General features: G+C 39.6%; 3 protein-coding genes across 8 annotated transcripts in view; all 3 read left to right on the forward strand.

The window, feature by feature from the left end:
• The first annotated feature begins 134 nt into the window (after nucleotides 1-134).
• LOC308108159 (protein FAM107B-like) lies at nucleotides 135-5,849 on the forward strand. Its single transcript, XM_080460914.1, has 5 exons — nucleotides 135-244; nucleotides 1,660-1,711; nucleotides 3,809-4,001; nucleotides 4,136-4,292; nucleotides 4,911-5,849. The coding sequence occupies exons 1-5, from the start codon at nucleotides 221-223 to the stop codon at nucleotides 5,013-5,015; spliced, it is 531 nt and encodes a 176-aa protein (XP_080317040.1). The 5' UTR covers nucleotides 135-220; the 3' UTR covers nucleotides 5,016-5,849.
• An 824-nt stretch (nucleotides 5,850-6,673) lies between these two features.
• Nucleotides 6,674-10,911, forward strand: LOC308109021 (protein shisa-4-like). 2 transcript variants are annotated; one of them, XM_080462360.1, is made up of 5 exons: nucleotides 6,674-6,815; nucleotides 7,219-7,378; nucleotides 7,534-7,688; nucleotides 8,002-8,157; nucleotides 9,686-10,911. In XM_080462360.1, exons 1-5 carry the CDS (start codon nucleotides 6,749-6,751, stop codon nucleotides 9,805-9,807), a joined length of 660 nt encoding a protein of 219 aa, XP_080318486.1. In that variant the 5' UTR covers nucleotides 6,674-6,748; the 3' UTR covers nucleotides 9,808-10,911. The 2 variants fall into 2 exon arrangements, with proteins under 2 accessions (XP_080318486.1, XP_080318487.1); XM_080462361.1 differs by having other exon boundaries at nucleotides 6,723-6,815; nucleotides 7,219-7,315; nucleotides 9,686-10,486.
• A 4,613-nt stretch (nucleotides 10,912-15,524) lies between these two features.
• Nucleotides 15,525-19,340, forward strand: part of itga7 (integrin, alpha 7) — a 44,707-nt gene continuing 40,891 nt past the window's right edge. For 3 of the 5 annotated variants that reach the window (XR_013935322.1, XR_013935323.1, XM_080462616.1), the window contains exon 1: nucleotides 15,527-16,052. Coding sequence is in view for 3 of the 5 variants with exons in the window: in XM_080462616.1 (XP_080318742.1) it covers nucleotides 15,844-16,052 (209 nt within the window). In the remaining 2 variants the exon portion in view is untranslated. Of the gene's footprint in view, nucleotides 16,053-19,340 lie in introns of all 5 variants that reach the window. The other 2 variants (XM_080462617.1, XM_080462618.1) reach the window with 1 other exon arrangement.

Below are 19,340 nucleotides of genomic sequence, written 5' to 3' on the forward strand. Positions count from 1 at the left end.
TTTCACTGTACGTTAAATATTTTGAGCCCTTTTGGCCTGCTCTTCAGAGTTAGTCACACCTTCACTGAAAGCGTCGCCATTGGTCTGAGTACAGAGTCCTTTGCCCTCTCTGTGGTATTTTTGGCTCATGGGGCAGAGAGAGAGTGAGTAACCTCAAATTATTGCTGAGACCGTGCACTGTGAGCCAAACAGGCACCGAGTGTGGATTTATGTTGAGGACATGGGAGTCACACATGGGAAGAAGGTAAGCTTAAACTTATCCTCCTCTTTGAACCTTACAGTTTCTCTGCTAAAGTGTCATTTTTTGTGCTGTAAGTCACGTAAAACCAACGTGAAAGCTTTCACAGAGTACATTACCTTTGAAAATCTGACATGCATTTCATTTCACAAGGAGAAGCTGATGGGAATCCTCAATGTTTTCTCATATTTCCAAGTAGCATAGTTTTGCATCCTTTAATAAAACTTAAACAATTTATTTTCTAGTACCTTTCTGCCAGTGTTGCAGACTTTTCTCTTACTCCTTTCTCTAACTTTTCCCCGTTTCCCGAAGGCAGCCGAACGCTTGAACCAAATACAGGCCCTTTTATCCGACTGAAAAAAATGCCCACAGAAGAGTGGGCCTTGGAGACTGTTTATCCTGTCATGTCCTATTAATTCTTCCCCACACAATATCCAGTGTGTGAGATTTAGCAGGACTCCCTTCTACAGCAGCCAAACAACTGTCTACAACCTTGTTGCGATGAAATTGCTCTCAGTTTCACTGGTGTTCTGAGATTCAGCTCTCAGTTTGGGTGTATTTAAAAGTCCCCGCTGGAATTTGCCCTCGTTTACCACCACCGCTACGTGCATGTTGTTTGCAGACGGTGAAGTACAAATGCAAAGAAAGCCGCGACAAACACGGCGGGTCGATCCTGAGTGGTTGTCCATTAAACTGTATTTTGCTGCACATTCGATGAAGGTTACATCCAACGGTGTATAACTGAAAGTAAGAGTGAGCAGTGTTTGTGTTGCCGTCCGCCCCGATCCTCACAGAGGAAGAATTCATTCTGCTCAAACTCCAGCAAAATGAGGAGCTCAGTGGGAATCAGGCTCTGGTTTGTTTGATCCGATCATTAATGAGGTGGCAGCCTTCCACCTCGCCAGCGAGGCCACCGCTTCACTGCACATGTGCAAGTAGAGCTGACACTTTTCAGCATCATAATACCAATTTTGGGAGGCTGCCATATTCATGGGTCTGCAATGCGGACCCAAGAGGGTTTGTTATTTTAGTGTTTTTTTTTATTTTATTATTATCGATTTATTACACGTTTGATGAGGGTAGCACCATTGTGTGGTTAGAACGCTCAGCGTCCCATGTTAAATGTCAGACTTGGGGAACCTTTAGCTGTCTGGAGTTTGCATGTTCACCCCATGTGTGTGTGGGTGTTCTCCAGTTTGTGCTTGTGCTGTGCCAGTTGCTAAATCTGTACAGAAGATGTATGAATTGATGATGGACTTTACACAATGGGCATACATTTTGTACACAATGAGCAATGATTTCCATGGTGCTGAATGAGAAGGTTTGTTTCAATCCTTACAATAATGAGCCAGTGTTTTGTGACTGTCATGCACAGACATTAACAAAACGCTGATTTAAAATGTCTTTCTCTCTGTTGACAGAAGGATCTTCAAAGGTTTCCAGCAAGAAATGAGACCCACTCTAACCATCCAGGTGAGAAACAATATACATTACTGATGTTACTGATGCTGTTATTGTGTGTGTAGTTTTTCTAAACCACACCATCAGTAGAACATTTACATTTTTTCAATAATGTCAAATATCACACATCCTGATATGAGGCTTTGCAGTACTGACCAGTGAGGCAGTGTGTCATTTTCAATGTTCACTGTTATTATCATGGGCAGGCAGGGGGAGTTCTTTGTCTCCTTCGCCCTTTGTGAGACTCCGAGGAAGCAAAAGACGAGGCAGTGGGGGCATGTTTGAATTTGTGCGACTCGGTGCAGCTCAGGTGAACTCTGTGGTATTTGCAGAAGAGACATTTCTATTGATTCGGACTGTCATTAAATAGTAAAAGGGTCAGACATAATTTGTTAAGTCAATGAACTGTTATGTGGCTGTCAATAAACCATTTGCTTAGTGACATTTAGCCGTTCGGATAAATTGTGCTTTGAAGCCAGACTGTGTAATTTATGAATGGAGAAATGAGGGCCTTCCTCTCAAATGAAAGGCTGAATCCATAACTAAAAAAAAAAAAAAAAAAAAAAGACACCACTGCTCATCTCTGGGGATTTTATTGCTGCAGAATTTTGAAATAAGTACCGTACCTTATGGCGCGTAAGGTTGGTGAACTTTACACAGAAATCTCTGTGCAATTGGCATTTAACACTCCATTCACTGACTTGTGACCCATCCCCATTCATGCTTCTGTTATCTTGTATTTTACCATTTACCATGATCCGCCAGCTGTTCATTGTGGCCACAAAGGTTAACTTTAGAAGTCTTTCAATACCGTCCAGACTGATCTGCCGAAAAGAGAATGGCCCGCTACTGATGAGTAAAAGCTGCCAGGTTGAATTGAAGGACAGAAGCAGCCTTTAAATGGGTACATGGTAAAAGTCCAGCTGAAAAGAGACTTCTGGGATGTGAGGAGGAATCTATGTTATGGTCACGTAAACTGTCCGTTATATGTTTTACCTAAAAGACATATTGCTAAAGGTGCAGGATGCAAATCTTTTGCCTCTTTTGTGCTAAAATGTAGCAGTAATCGGTCACTGCATACCCTCAAGTAGAGTTTTGTTTTTTGTTTGTCTCGTTTTTGTTGTTTAATATGCAGGGCGACATTTTTCTGACTGAGCTGACGACAGATTAAATGCTGAATTTGGAGAACCGGAAAGGTCAAGTAGCCTACCCGTGGCCACAATATAATAAACATCACATTATGACGCTTTTAATAGTTTGTTGTTTTATTTTTCTCTAGAAATATAAAATAAAATAAGTTCATGGTCAAAGTTTTTGTGCAAAGTTTGATCTTCCAGGGTTGTGCGGTTTGAGAGGACAACACACTTAACAGGCTGAATGAGGACGAGAGAAAGTGTGACGTGTGTTTATCCCTGTGTACGCGTCGTTTTTGTTTCTAATGTGAGCGTCATAAAAATCGCAAAGCAAAAACAGTCCAATCCAAAAAAACTTTAATTATTTTATTAAAGTCATTATGCAGGCCACATAGTAGTGCAGTTGTTAGCATTCCTAAATCGGAGCAAGAAGAAATTTGCTTTAAAGCTTGAGGGCCTTTCTGCAATGTTTGCATGTTCTCCCTGTCGACACGTAAGTAAGCGTAAATGTCTGAAGTTACGCTGTGATTGAAACAACCACTCCACACAAGTGAGTTACATGTATAAGAAGGTGAAGCCCGAATGACTTTTAATTATGAGTCCAATGTTTTCTTTAAAAAAAAAAAAACAACTAACAAACAATAATCACATGGTTCTTGTCATTTGCCTATTTTCAATGACATATTGATGTCATTTAATATTCCTTTAGATCTGGTCCTCAGTCATTATGATTCTGAACTCAATATCTTATTTACTACTACTAACTAACACCCATCTGGAAGCATTCCATGTCTGATATTTTTCAGGAACAGTTTAAAAGAAGTTTTTTTCAATCATAAATGGTTGTTTGTGATGTCATTACAATGTTTGTTTTTTTCCCCTCCATAACACATCATTTCAACGATCTAAGGTAAATTTCTCAAGCACAAATCTTTGTGTTTTAGGGCATTGGTGTTTTCATTGATTGTCTTTTCAGATCCTGCGGCACAGCAAACACACCATAGTGAACAGGAGGACCCACTGCCCGGCCTTCCTGCTCCCTGGTCCGAGCTGCACTGTGGAGTGGAGGAGAGCAGTGACCTGATCCGGCCCCACAGGCCCACCAATCCCGTAACTGCCTCCAGGAGCCACCAGGAACTTCACAAAGAACTGCGGCTGACCCACAAGAGGTTGAAAAGACAAATACCAATCACAGAATGAGTTCAATCTGAAAAAAAAAAAAAAAAAAAACCCAAAAAACCAACAACTCTCACATCAGTTTCAGAATCACCCAAATCATTGGGATTCACTGTGTTTCTGACAGGAGGCTGTCACAGGAAGGAAAGACTGAACTCCAGAGAGCCCTGGAAAAGAGGAAATGGGAACAAAGGATGAAAGCGAGCCGAGATCAGGAAGAGGCAAAGAAGAGCACGTCACCACTTCATCAGGAGCTGCTGAAACGACACCAGAGGCTGGAAAATGTTTGTTTCTTTTTTTTATATTTGTGAATATTTTCAATGTTTAACATTGGAGACGTGTTGCTATAACAACAAATGTTGTAGAAATATCATAGAATAGAAAAATCGAGGTTGTGCAGTTTTTCTTATCTGGCTGTATTGGGTGTGTGGTTGTTCTTCATTCGGCCAGAGGAGGGCAGTCCTGTCTAGTTTTGCTTTCCATGTTAAATTAGTTTAAATGCCTTTATCAAGGTTTTATCTTAATTATTACTGCTTCCGATTTTTGACACATTAAACAAAGACAATTTTGTGGGAAACAAATGCATTATTACACTGGAGTGTTTCATCACCAAGCTGTTAAATAATATATGCTTTGAAAAGAAACTGTTCTCACTAAAATAGACTTTTTTATTGTACATGTTAGGACTTTATTTGTACCTTACCTCAAGTGTAATAGATTTTTTTTTAGCTGTCAGATACAATATCTTTAAAATAATGTTGGGCAAGTCACAAAGTTTGACTAAAAACTTAAGCTCATTAGTCTTTTCACGGCTGTATGTAGTGAAATTAATCTATCCAGATATTAGTCTCCCGAAACATTCATCTTGCACAAACTTAAATTCTATCTGCAACTATCCACAGATGGAGAGAGAAGAAGAAAAAAAGCAAGAAGAGCCAGAGTTCCTGCAAGTCAAAGAGAGACTGAGGAGAACCGCGTCTCAGGAAACAGCAGAAAACAAAGTGTGACAGATGTGCGTCTTCAATAAAAGCTTGATGTTGGCTGAGATAAGTGACTAAGTGAAGAGGTGTTAGAGCTTAAGTGTCGACCATAATAAATAGATATAAACAACACCTCCACGTTGCTGCGCTTAGTTGACAGGAAGCACAAAAAACAATTTGGGTTGTTTACTAAGCTTTCAATGGAGTAGACCTCTAAAGTAGTGACATTCATCACTTGCATAATCAGATCAAGACACGTCACTCAGTGTTGGTTCATCCTGAGAACAGGTTGCGTTACCTACGTATACCTGTGTACTTTCTGTAATCTGTTTTACTCTTCTTGTCTGCTGTGTGGTTTGTGGCAATAGAATCATCAGATATTGATGATCCCTGATTGGCTAGTTTGTTTTAATGGTTGTATTTAAGTCTATTATTAAGTCTCTCAAATGTACCTTTTTTGCCCATATGTCACCCATTCCAGATTTTCTGTCATTGTGAACAGCACATATCCATTTTGTCAATCAACCTTATAATGAACAATCCTGTTTCGTTTTTCGAACCTTAATCTCATTCAGACATATTGAGCCACGTTATCTACATATCATATATATTTGAATTGTGCTTTTGATCAAGTAACACACATTTAGGTGTATCTGTGTGATCTTTGATAGATCATGCAATTTCTCGGTCACGATTGCCGCAGTGCACATTTTTTTTCGTCTTGTCTGTGCCCTTGACTTCCCGTCCTTATGTCTGATTGCTGCTCCCTGTACTGATGTGTTCCAATAGTGACTGCACTATATATTGTTCCTTGGTCTCCTGAATTCTGTTATTTAATAAAAAGAGCATGTGTTCCGACACAAACTCTGTTTGGGTTTTTGAGTCCCCCCCACGCCCCCACGCCACTTGTGACCAAAATCCACTGAAACTTAAGAACACAGGTGAAGCCCACCCACAATTTTAAAACCTTAATAAAAACAAAATCAATATAGATGAAGATTAAACCAAACATTGGTGTCGAAACATTCTCCTCTGCAGGTGTGATAATACAAGTTCTCAGCTGGGATCATATTGAATTCTAACGTAGTTTGATAATCCAAATCATCGGGATTAAACAAAAGTGAATAGTGGCCCTCTTTCCCCATTCAAACACCTCTTGGCAAGTCATTTCACAAAGTATTTACTTTGACACCAAACTAATGTTTTGGTGGCATTGCCACAGTGTTTGTTTATTCTCTTAGTTTATAGGCCAGTAAGAAATGAATTAACACACTTTCTGAGGTTTAAAGGAAGAAGCAAATTCCTTCAAGTAAACATTACCTGCAGCTTTTGTGACTGTCTACTACATGCCCGGGTTACAATTAATCTTTCAATTATAAAACAAGCTGGGATTAACCATCTATGAATTCAAGAGCTGTGAAATTTCCACTGAATAGAAGCAACCTAAACAAGCAATATTTACATTTGGGATTGTGATTTATAGTGTTTAAATAAGAAAATATCAATAAAACATGATCAAATTATGTTTAAAAAATAATAATCTGGACAACATGTGGATTTGAGGGATTAAAGCGGCTTCACATAATGAAGGTGTGAAGCTTGTAACTTTCATTGGACGATGAAGCAGTGATGAGTCGCTCCCATGCAGTCAGGAATGTTGTCGGGTTACTTGTAACAGGGAGGGACGGACATACAGGTTGCAACAGTTCAGTATCTTCACAGCCGCGCTCATTTCCTCATCGCACGACTTGACAGCAGTTATGGTTTCCAGCGTGGTGTTCACTCTCTCTTTCCTCTTGTGTTTGGCGGCGGTCCCACTCGCCTGGGGTGAGTCTTTCATTCAGCTTGTGGTTCCTCCACATCTTCAGATCCTCCAAAGTGAAACAAAAAGTCAAGTTTGTTTTGTTGCCGTTACGGCAGACGTGTGTGTTGCCACAGTTGACGATTTAAGTCAGGTGAAACAAGACATAGTGCCACAATTTATCCTTTTAAAAAAAACAGGAGCCCCTGCGGTGCCTGTAAAAAGCTTGGCACCACCTCCTCATGGTCGTTCCCGGTCAGCTCACGCACTGCAGTGGGAAGTGCCAAAGAAGCACTGCTACGACAAATAAAATCCACATTTATAGTGAAGTTTATCGTGTGCCGTCACTTCTTCTCAGTTTTGGACCAATTGTACCTCTTCGATTCTCTCGCCACTCGGCTCTTTAACCTTTCGCGGTATGCCTTACAGCTGACTCCTGCATCAGCTTTGTGGACCAATACAGAAATTACCACGATGGAGAAGCATGTAGCATCTTCCAGTTCTGCTGTGGCGACTGCAATAACAGGTACTGCTGCAAGGACAGGGAATATCAGCTGACTCAAGACAAGCAGGATCGCTGCACTTTCAGGTCTGAACCATGTTTGTGACTTTATTTTTTGAGATGTTTACTAGGAAATGTGGTAAAGAAATGGGATCGTGTAAATGCGTCTTCATTACCATTGGGAAGAAATGCGATTATTTTTCACTTTCGTCCATGTTTTTGTTTCCCTTTTGTTTTCCCAGACCATCCTTAGGTAAAGGGGGCCGCATTGCTCTGGTACTGATAATTGTCTTGGGGGTTCTTCTACCAATCATATTCTGCGTGGGTCTTGTCGTCTGCTGTGTGGCTCCTTGCTGCCTTTTCTACAAGAAATGTCGAAAACGCAACCGTCAGCAAAGTAAGAGATTTCAACAACATTTTGATTAATTTGAAATGATTTGTTTCCATGCTAATTTAATAATGTAATAACCAGCCAACAATATGACACCCAGCAAAATGTTGGTAAGATATTGGTTCAAATATGTTGGTATCTCATTACATTATTGGTTTTATTGAGTGTGCCTAATATGCAGGCAGACACACTAACTATAATCTGCAATACTTTCATCATTATTTTTTTCTTCCACTGGATTGGAGTATGTACACAATAAACACATACAGAGATTGAGGTTGAGATTGTTCATGTGGTAAAGTGAGTTTACTTTGTGTAGCTGTGACAACCGTAGTCCATTCGCCTGGGCAACCCATGGGTCCATCTGGTTATCAGCCGGCCTACCCGAGCCAACCGGCCTACCCCGGCTATCAGCCCGTGCCTGGCTTTGGCCCACCCACTGCCTCAGCACCACCATCATCATACATGGAGATCAGTAAGTCGCTCAACAACATGTTCCGATTGAACACATGTAAATGTTGATCCAGAACCTTTGCAAGTACAACCACAGTGTCATTTGTATGCATTGTTGTCATCCATACTTATCTATTCATTTTAATAGTCTGGGTGTTACTATACGTCTTTATGTTGTGAAAATAAATACTTTCATACCTATTATCCAACAAATCTATTTAAAAACGCCACTTTTCATACACAATTCAAGTTATATCTTTTTATTCACGGACAATGGTACGATTCTCAGTCATACAGCATGGAAATGTTCCAATGTTAAAATCCAATTATTACCAAACTGTGCAGAAACATCTGATTCTTTGTGTAAAATTCCAAGGACAGAACAAAGCCAAACAGCAGATGCTGACTGTAGTTTCCACATTGCCGAAACATCTCATCTCTAAGGGTAAAACTGGCCCGAAGATTAAGTTTAATCCTTCAAAAAGCACTTACTGAAATGTGTGTAGGTTGAAGATTTGACCTCTCAGAGGTCTAAGTCACACATTGCTGTTGTTGTAATTTTTTATTTCATTCTAAAATAAACATTTAATAAAAAAAATAAGATTAAATTAAAATAAATTAAATTAAATTAAATTAAATTAAATTAAATTAAATTAAATTAAATTAAATTAAATTAAATAAACAGTCTCAAGTACAAAACTTCCAATTGAACACATTTTGTATGAAAAAAAGTAGCCGAAGAGAAGATATTACTACTCCTTTCACTACCTTTACATCAGTCTGTTGCATAATGTTCAACATTCTAACTATTTACAGATTTGCAGATATTTCTAAGCATTCTATGTGCGGTATTTACAATATACACTAAAAAATAAAGAAAAAAAGAAGAAAAAGAAGGAAAGATAACCATCATTTTCACGTTTGCTCATATCAAACATCTAACATTATTCAAATCTAATTTTCATACTTTTTTTTTTAAAACATTGCAGATCTTATGTGTTTCTTGAATAATAGGAAAGTTCCTGACTCTTTTACTTCTTTCTGAAATGCATTTCAGAAACTGATTCCTGTCACTGTGACAATTTGTTCCATTGCTTTGGAATTAAAGCCGTTTCTTTTTTTAAAGATGTCTGTTCCTTTCAAATAGAACGTAAGAATAACATTTCAGGAAAACACCGAATTGCTCACCTTTTTACAGAAATGTCGCTGTTCTCAATAAATAAAATCATATAACACTTTTTCCTGTAATCTATTTTATCCTTCAATTTAGTTTCAAAGAAAACACAAAGAGATGAACAGGATACCAATTTGGATGAAATAGTCAGTGTCAAACCAAAGTTGGTGTGAAATAAAAATAAGAAAAACAAAAAAAAAACAACCCCAAATACATGGAGAACAAATAGTATGTGAACAGGTTTTTGAACTGCAGGAGAAAACCAGGTGAGCCAGAGAAATCTCTTCTCCGTGTGGAAAATTACTCAACTACAACCCACAGAGCTTTGAGTTTCCTCGACAACAACAAGACGAATATTTGCTCTTTGTCTTTCCAGCCAACCCGAGCCACATCCCAGCTGCTTTCAGTGAGGGGGAGCCCATGTATCCCCTCCAGCCACCACAGCCAGACGACCTCGTACAGCCACCCTACAACCCCTCCTATGGAAACAACCCCTAAACCAACGATGACCTTACCACAAGAGACACTCTGCATTTTTCGAGAAACCTGGGTGAACCATGGGAATGAGCAATCGATGAGGTAGAAGATGTGGCCTTGATACACTGGGTGGAAGGAGCTTTGCAGGGTGTGATACTAGAACTCAGGGTTTTTTGCTTTGTGTGGGCTTAAAGCAGCTTCAGTATTCAATCAGAAAATGTAAGTCGACAATAATATTTTGACAACCTTTAAAATAGTACAGATTCAGAGAAAAAAGTAATTCTACTCATCAACATTTCACATTTGTTCACTTTTCCCAAAGGTGAGTCAGTCTGGATTTGATCTCTTATCTGGTAGTTATATTTTGTCATCAATGGTTTGAAGAATAACACATGCACTATTTGACAAAGAATGTAACTCTACAGTCCTCGAGAAATGGTGTTTATCGTTGTGCATTGTTTAATTCATTATATTATGTATTGTAATTCTTTATTTTATTTTGACCTTACCATGTGGCTTTTTTGAAGGAGTAGACATTTTTTTAAGCATCTGTACTTTGATATTTATATTTCTGTCAACTTTTCACTTTTACTTTCTACATTTGAACAAAACTGTCTTTATTTTTTATTGTTTACATTCTTCAAACTGCCTTTTTAGTTCACTAAATCTCGGTGTCAATAAAAGCAATTGTTAAATTGTGTGTGTCTGTGTGTGCGGGCCTGCTTGCAGACAAATTCTTTTCAGTTTCATTTCTTACCTTTGTTAAATCAGGAAGTTAAAGTGGTACTTCACTTTTTTTGTTTTTTTCCACAAATATTTGTACTACTTTTACAAACTGCTCTTTCCCCACATGCAGAACTATTTATTAAACGTGTGAAACATTTCCTGTAATAACATCAAGTGGCCAGCAGAGTTCGCCGCCGTACTGCTTTGAGATTGTCGCTCTGTTCCGGCACACACACACACACACACACACACACACACACACACACACACACACACACACACACACACACACACATTTAGTTATTAAGTTGTTTTTGTTTTTGTTTTTGTTTTTGTTGTTATTAATATCCTTTGATTCTATAACAACTGTTTGAACCTATTTTGTAATTAGGGGTCATTAAAAAAAATGAATATAACCTCCATGGAGTCCACTTTTACTTTCTACAAAAGCAGATTCAGTTCAATTTAATGACTGCAATGCCATTTTAACCATGCACAAACTACACACCAGAGTGAAAGCACTAAAGTAACCTGCACAGATCCTCCATTTAAAGTAAAAGGCCTTAACAGCTCGGATCGTGACGTTTAGTACAAACAATGTGGTTGCGAACGCCTGTATTATTGAAACAGACTTTTCATTCCACCACTTTTTGTTGTGTGACTTCAGGAAATTGGCGCAATGAGAACAATCTGAGGTTGATAATGCACACTGTACCAAAGGCATAATGAGAATATGCTATCACAAACTTTCTCCTTGGACTATAACCACATTAAGGTGGCCTTTTGAATACTTAAATTTTTTATTGGAAAATTCTGCATTTCTCACTGTTCCTTCCATACCGACCATTGTATTAACTATAGTCTGAAAATATAAGAATGAATAGCACAAACTTATGTACACCTTCCACATTTTCCTGTTGATCTAGATTCTAGAACATCTAAATTTGACCTACATGTTGGGCAGTCGTGTGCAAATAGATGTGACGTGAGGGCAGGATACACCGTGGACAGGTCACCAATCACCGGGCCAACATGGAGACACAGACAACCACACACACTCACCTTCACACCTATGGGGCAATTTTAAGCTCACCAGCTCACCTCATGTTTTTAGACTGTATGAAACCGGAGGAGACATGTTTGGAGAAAGACCGACCTCAAACAGTGACAGAAGTAATAAAGTAACTTATTTTTACAATGTGCAACTAAAATCTCATCATTTCCAATATCAGTATTTCTTGCACACCTGGGAAAGGGTTAAGCCCCTCCCACCAATCAAATTCAATTAAATATACAATAACGCTCTTTCATATTCTTACAAATATGTCAAAAGCGGGCATCTTCTTTGTTCTTGTCATGTAATAGACAAACTTTGGACGCCTACTATATATATATATATAATACATTTGTATTTCTCTGACACGTGCTCTAGTCACGTGGTATTGTGGACCCTCCCACTGCCTCGCTATGGCGCTATTGAACAGGTAATTTGACACTGCTTCAACTCGGTTCGGGATGCACGAAATTCTGAGCAGATCAGCCGCTATGTAACCTTAAAAAACTAGTAGACTGACCACAGTATTCAGTGAGGGGCTGCTCAGGCAGCCCATATCAAAGATTAGTATATTAATGTATTTACCACTTTATTTTGTGATAATGGCTGTAACACCAAGATTAATTAGAAGCAGTGAGCCAGTGACGTATTAATATTATGCTGTATCATATATTGCAAGTTTATCGTTTTTGCAATATGGCTTTGTGTATTATTGCAATACACTGAAGGAAAGTGTGATGAATTGGGTTTTCCTGCATTGTACATCCATGCTGTGCTAATTTGAAATAGCAGAGCTTTATCTAATACCTGGTGCCCAAAGGGCATTGTTCAGAAGCAGAAAAGTAAAGGAAAAATGACCCAAACAAAAACCCTTCTGAAACACTGCTGGTGGGAACTACAAAAGCATGTGACAGGAAAAAAAAAAAAAAAAAAAAAAAAAAGGCCCATTCAATCAAGTTGTTAATCATATCTTAATAATGAAAGTCTTACCAGTTGCATTTGCCTTGTTCTGACCAATACCAGCTTGTTGAGGAAAATATTTAGCTCAGAGCGATGGCTGAAGATAACCGTGTACTTTGTTGAATAAATCTTGATTATGTAAATTAAATCAGAGTTAATTATAAAATCCGTAAAGTTGCCACTACATGTTATCATCACTATGACAAAACCCAGTTTAGCCACTTCCTTTGGGATCATGTGCAGCCAAATAACTTGAGTGGGTGTGCTTGCATTTAATCCCATAATAACCAATGCCACTCCCTCCTGTAGCATCTTGCTCTATCCATGAATCAATACAGTAATAGTGCTGACTGCGGCTATCTCAGTCATCGGAGTGAAGGAGCGGCTGCAATGTTCAAAATGACCCTGGTTGTATGAACTGCTGCTGCTGCTCTGTTTAAACTAAGCTCTCTCCTTGAAGTGTGGCTCCGACTGCTAATGAGCACTTATGAAGGGATGCAGGTGTCGTGAACGATGTGGCAGATAATCTTTATTCTCCTATATTAGTGCTTTCCCTCTCTGCATCCCTTTCTTCTCCTTTTCTGCTCCTGCCTTTATCTCTCACCCTCTGACTGAGCTTTGGTTTGTTTGTAGGCCTTCTTGTCTGGCCTCCTGCCCGAGCTGCCATCAGGGAGTTTTCAGCATTTTCTCCACATCCCACACCCATTCCCTTCTTTCTGTTTTTATTTTCCTCTGCAGCATGGAGTCTGTCTGGTATTTATTACTTAGATCATAAGAGCTCTGCACATAGACAATGGACAGGGGACACACTGTGTCATTGGATATCAGTAGAAAAACCAACCTCTAGATCAGGTTTTAGATGATTAAACGTGGGAGTCTGCAGGGCTCCAGTGAATTGTGTGTGGGAGCAGCTGCTGACAATAACACAACGGTCCCCACTTAGTTTTCTCGCTCCGGCCAAGATTCCCAAAAGAGATACAAACATGCTGATCTTTCCCACACGCATGGAAACACAAGCACACATGGCAGTTTTATTCACATCTCAGTACTCTTAAATTGTTTGTTATCTTTGGTTAAGTTGGGTATCTTTCCATTCTCACCAACTCTTCAAAGGCGTATTTTCATATTTCAAATTAAAGCACAAACACATGAGATTATTATTAGTATTGGCTTTGCCATCATTAAATAGCATTTGATGGTTTGTCAAGCCCAATGAATGGGCTTCATAGGTGGGAGTTGAGCATGTGTCAGCCCCTCAGGGGTCCTAGGTACGATGATGAGATTACTCAGTCCATTTATGGAGTTTTGCTGCATTAATGAAACTAAAACTATTCCATTTGCATTTACTGATTAAATATGGACACTTTAGGTCATATTAAAGGTCATCCATCCATCCATCCATCCATCCATCCATCCATCCATATGAAAAATGGTTGTCATGCAGCAGCATAGACAGAATTGAATCGTTGAGCATACTAACATATATAACATACAATATTTTGGAGTAAAAATTGTTTGTCTGCAAAAATGTGCCTCCTTTGTAAACCATGAAATCAAGGGGTTGATGAGTCAAGACTTGTTAAGTGTACCTCTACAGAGGTGACTGAACATGTGAAACAGGTGAAAGGCCATCAGCTCTGTAAAACAAATACTGTACCTCGTAATGCCAGCAGGGGGCAGACTGTCTGACAACAGGAGCTGGTTCATGGCGCTCACCAGATCACATGAGGGGATTTCAGCCTCACCCCCTTTAGAAGCCAGTGCATGTAGATGTTGATGACACTAATCTTAGATGAGATTTAATCTTTGTTAATGATGAAGCCTGGGTTTTCAGACATTAATGTCACACCAAAGAGCTATTTCTGTTTTTCAGCAGGAGCCTTTGTGATCCGTTTTATAATCCTTAATGTTCATCCAAGTTTCGGCATACATACGAAATCAGATTACATTTTTCACTCACTGGGAAACACAAAATATCTCCTTTTTGTTACCTGGTGGTCCTTGATGTTCACAGATTTGAGTACTGGCCTTTTCTTGCTGCATTGTCTGAAAAAAGTCTGCAACTTATAGCTGCAGGAAAATAATCCGTATTAGTGTTTGTACCCTGCCTCTGCCCACAGTCGTCTGGGATCGCCTTTGTAACTTTGTCATTAGCGGCAAAAAAAACCCCAACAAACTCCAGTAGTTAGACCCCGAAGTCCTCCTCCGAGCATTTCACCTGTTTGTGTGGTTGTGTGAAGGCTTGTGTGAGTTTTGTTGTGGAACAGTTGAGGTGACACATTGACAGCTGCACACAGATTGACCTAACAGAGTCAGAACTCTGCTGGTTTAAAACAGTTGTGGATTCGGAGGCAATGCAGAGAAGGAAGAACTGACAAAATGCACTTTCGTTCTTTTCTTTTCTTTTTTCTTCAGAAAATGAAATTGAGGTCCCACTTGTGGAAGTAAGTTATGTGACTAATATGCTTTGTTGCAATCCTGCAGTTCTTCTGATTGTGTGTCCATTAGTGTTGCTCTGTCACGCCACATATGCTATGGCCTTTCAGAGAAGCTAAAGGTTTGCAATAAAGTTTCCTGGGTCACTGTGCACATTTCTGCCCCCTTTGTCTCCCACATTCTTTCCAGCTCGCTGCCACCTGAAGTGAGATGTCAGGCCTTTCAAGCTCAGAGTGAAAAAGTCATTCGCTTCCTTTCGCCTCCGGTTTATTCCACTTCCAACGTTGTGTCCACCTGCAGCAGCAAGTTAGAGACGGAGTCCGCTCGGACCGTGTGAACTCCAAAGATAAAACAGTCTGCTGTCTTTCTGCCCTCTCTCGCTCCGTTCAATAGCTTCCAAGTATCCCGACAACCTTGCCTGGTATTTTGGCACAAGTCCCTTGAGTGTTGATGTCAGCTGAGAGCGGGGAAGGAGGGCGGAGGGGTGGAGGGCCTGAAAGAGAGAGGGGAGGGGGAGGAGTGAGCGGGCTATTCAAGGCACTTGTCCTCTGTCTCCCTCTGAGCATAGAGGAGGGGGAGGCGCACATGCATTGGGAGAAACACACTTGCGCACACGCACTTAGTAGTAGTGGCTGCATTTCCACAGCCTGCTCTCCAGACTGACAGCAGCAAACGGGAGTTGAGAGGCGGCACGGCAGAGCCAGGAGGGGGGGAAAGAACTGGAAACAAGGGAGGCATCTGCAGAGGAGAGGGGCAGGAGGGGAGACTTGCACAGACGTTTGCCTCTATTTCTCGTTCTTTTCTCTGACAGCCATAAAAGGAATCTCAACCCGTGCTCCTCTTGAACTGAACTTGCCCTGCTGAAGTACCTGCTCCCTGCTATGGCAGCCCTGGTGGGACACGGGAACTCCGTTTCCCTCTCATCTCACCGTTGGACTACCTTAATCTGGGCTCTGCTGACCCTCTCAAGTCCAGCCTGGGGCTTTAACCTGGACACTACTCACACACTGCACAAGTTGGGAGACCGGGGCACCTTCTTTGGTTTCTCTCTCGCACTTCACCAGCAGCTTACCCCAGAGTCTCAGAGCTGGTGAGTGGCTTGAATGCGGCACTGAGCTTGTCCCGCGTGTCCTGCGTCTTTTTCATTCATTTCTAACGTGCCATATCTGCACTTTTGTCTCCACGCTCAGTCTAAAGTCAATGTGAAAAGATTATTTGCGGTGACTGCAGTCAACATTTCTGTGCTGCACCACTTCTTTTTCAATTTTGCCAAATCACTGCCTGCCTCACCCCTGTGTTGAGTTGCAGCATGTTTACATGCAGCTGAGCTTTACAGCAAACCGGAGAGTGAGTGAGAATGCAGCTTTGCTGAATCACCCTGCGAGGTTTTGATGATGTTAAAAAGGGGGAAATTGGTTTTTAAGTGAATTTTCGGCGGTAGTCGTGGTCTGCTGCTGTGAATCTTCTACCGGGAGAGTCAGAGCAGCGCTAATACTGTGAGTGTCCTTCAGCGTGTCGGCCTGTGTGTGTTCATTCATGGGCAAGTGTTGGCTTCAGTGTGTTTGTTCTCTAATCTGCTGTTTGCCAACAGCTGCTTTGCTGCGTCTTTCAGAGTGACTGGGAACTCATGAGCCGCGTGCCCATCCTCCAGAACTCATGAATAAATGATAACAACAGGTCTCCTCCTAAATCTTTGTAAATGTTTGCTGCAGGACTGTAAAGAGGAGGAAGACTCAATCTACCTCTCTTAAAGCTTTGTGATTTATACTGAAGGGAAAGGGCAAAGAGTTTTAAGTAGTTTAGGCGGTAGATCAAACTAATTTTAGCATTTTTTGTAACTGTTTGGTGATTTATTGTTACATTAGCGAAATGTTTGTGATATGTTTAAAGTCTTTTGGAATAATTATTGCCACCAGAGGCATCTCTAAAGATCACATTGTTAGGAAGTTGTGTTTATAAAGTAGGTTTTTCACCCCAAAAAAGATCTTAAACTCTCTAATTAAAGCTACTTAACTTTTCACAAAGATGTAGTTTATTTTGTGTATAATTAAATGTTGCATCTGACATTTATTTAGTGAATTTAGCCTTTTCATTGTTATAGATTTGTTCAGAATCAAAGTTAAAATTTGACAATGCATTGTATCCAGAGGTCTGTATTTTAATAATAATAATTCTTATTATTATTGATGTGAAAACTTCATTGCACAATCATTTATAAGTATCAAAATAGATTGTTTTCTTCTTGAGTTTAGGAGTTTAGAAAGAAACACAAGCAGAAAGTTGAACTACAAGTAAACTTTTCTCATAATGACAAATATCTTGCTGCCGTGTGTCAACAAGAAAAATGAAATTGAAAGTTTTAGAGGGTCTCGCTGAGTGGGTTTTAGTCCGTGCTCCTGTTTTGGAGCTCCATATTTAACTGTTGGCTCCTCAGTTTACCCCGGCGGGAGTCGTCCTGTCGCCTGGTAAGACCGCGGGAATGACATCAGAGTCACGTCAGCCCTCCGAAAACCTGCTCACCGTCCAACAGCATTCCTCTACGTTATTTTAAAAACGGACTCTGAGAATATGGTACTGTATGGCTCGCCGCTATGACCACTGTAAACAGGAGGGAGGAATGTCCATCAGTGTTGGCGCTCGGAGGCTGTCGATAAAGGTCGGACCTGATGTGCTGATGCATCTACCGGAAGAGGTGGTGGGAATAATTCTGCTGCCTGGATGTGGTGACATCAACTTTATGTTGAGATGACTTTATCATGACTTCATCTCTGACCACTGTCTGATCACAGCACCCAGACTTTAGGACCAAACACATTATGAAACCTCAATCTTATTAAGCTGATAAATCTTTCCATAGTTCAGTGTTTGTCCCATGTTCCTATAAGTAGTATTCTTTTAGAAGTACTCAGATTTGTCAGATATTTAAAAAAGAAAATCACAGGCACTTCTATTTTAACAAAAATACAAAAGTTGGTGACGCCATTGCATTTTAAATTGTTTCTGTCATTTCTGTGAAGTTCAGTAATGATTTGCGTTCCTAGGCAAACCCAGGAAATTAAAAAATGTATTTTATTTTTTTTTTTAAATCTTTCTAAGTTTAGAATTCAAAACTATAAAACACTCTTTTCCTACATTTTATCTACATCTATAGCCTTTTAAATATATGTGATTTTGGTTTATCTTTCACTTTAAAACTCTTTTTTTTTATAATATATCATTGTCCTAATATTGTTTTTCATTTATGGGTAAAAGTTTTTATTCAAAGGAAAAAAAACATTCATGAACGCAAGTACAGTATTATTATTTCCCAGCATGGCTTTCACAAGGTTGTTTTTTCAATAAATCTAAGTAAATTTGTTTTAAATACACATGAACCCTAGTATTACTCTATTATGTAAAATCGTCTTTTGAATTTCTTTTATTTTTCAAAATAGTTTCAAGCAAAATTAATATTTGACCATATGACAATGACAAATCCAAAAGCTATAAAACAGGCCGTGATCTCAAGAAATTAATGTGATTTGTTGGACAGTCGTAGGTGATACATACATAATTTTTGGGAGTTTGTGTACGTTAAACTGTGTCCTAAGTCCTAAAAAAAAAACCCTGAGTCTAATAGGTTAGTTGGCAGCCCTTGAAGAGCCTCAAGTCACATAAACTTGAAAATTTGAGTCAACATGTTACTGAGACTCTGCTTCTTTAACTGCAATTCATTAGTAAAAGTAGAAATTAGTAGTGCATTTGCAAATGCTGCAGTTTATTTAGGCTTTGTACTTATTTGTTTCATTGTGAAAATAGTAGTAGAGCTGTTGTGTTTTTTTCTTTTTTTTTTAAATAATGTTTACCATCCAATTTAGCATCTTCCTCCAACTGAATAATCCAGTTTAAGTTGAATGTATTGAGTGACTCAGTTATTTGTGCTGACAGCCTTGCATCATTACAATAATACAACTCTGGCCCAGATTTAGTCAAATCCTGCATGGATCCCACTAAATTGCACACTCATGCTTTAGATTGCACTTTCAGTTTGCACGTCACCTTTGCATTAGGGATTTGTACGCTTTCGACCCTCTTCACATGTGGACTAGCTGATGGAAACTGTATCGCTTGCATGTTCTTTTGCTTGTTGCCACAAGGAGTCACTGAATATAGCACTGGATAAAATAAACCAAAAATCAGAAACAGCATACGTTGGAGACAGAAAGTAAATACATCTGATGCAAACCTGAGTGTGCCCTGTTCCACGTGTTTGTTCAGACAATACCACATTTGAGCCAGATTTTATGTTTATATATGCGAAGTATGACAGGCTCTTTTTGTGTATTACTAGAACAGGTCCAACTGAATGAAATGAAAGAGGAGTTACTTTTCCAACCAA

Source organism: Lipophrys pholis, assembly GCF_963383615.2.
Source record: "Lipophrys pholis genome assembly, chromosome: 4".
Taxonomy (NCBI): domain Eukaryota; kingdom Metazoa; phylum Chordata; class Actinopteri; order Blenniiformes; family Blenniidae; genus Lipophrys; species Lipophrys pholis.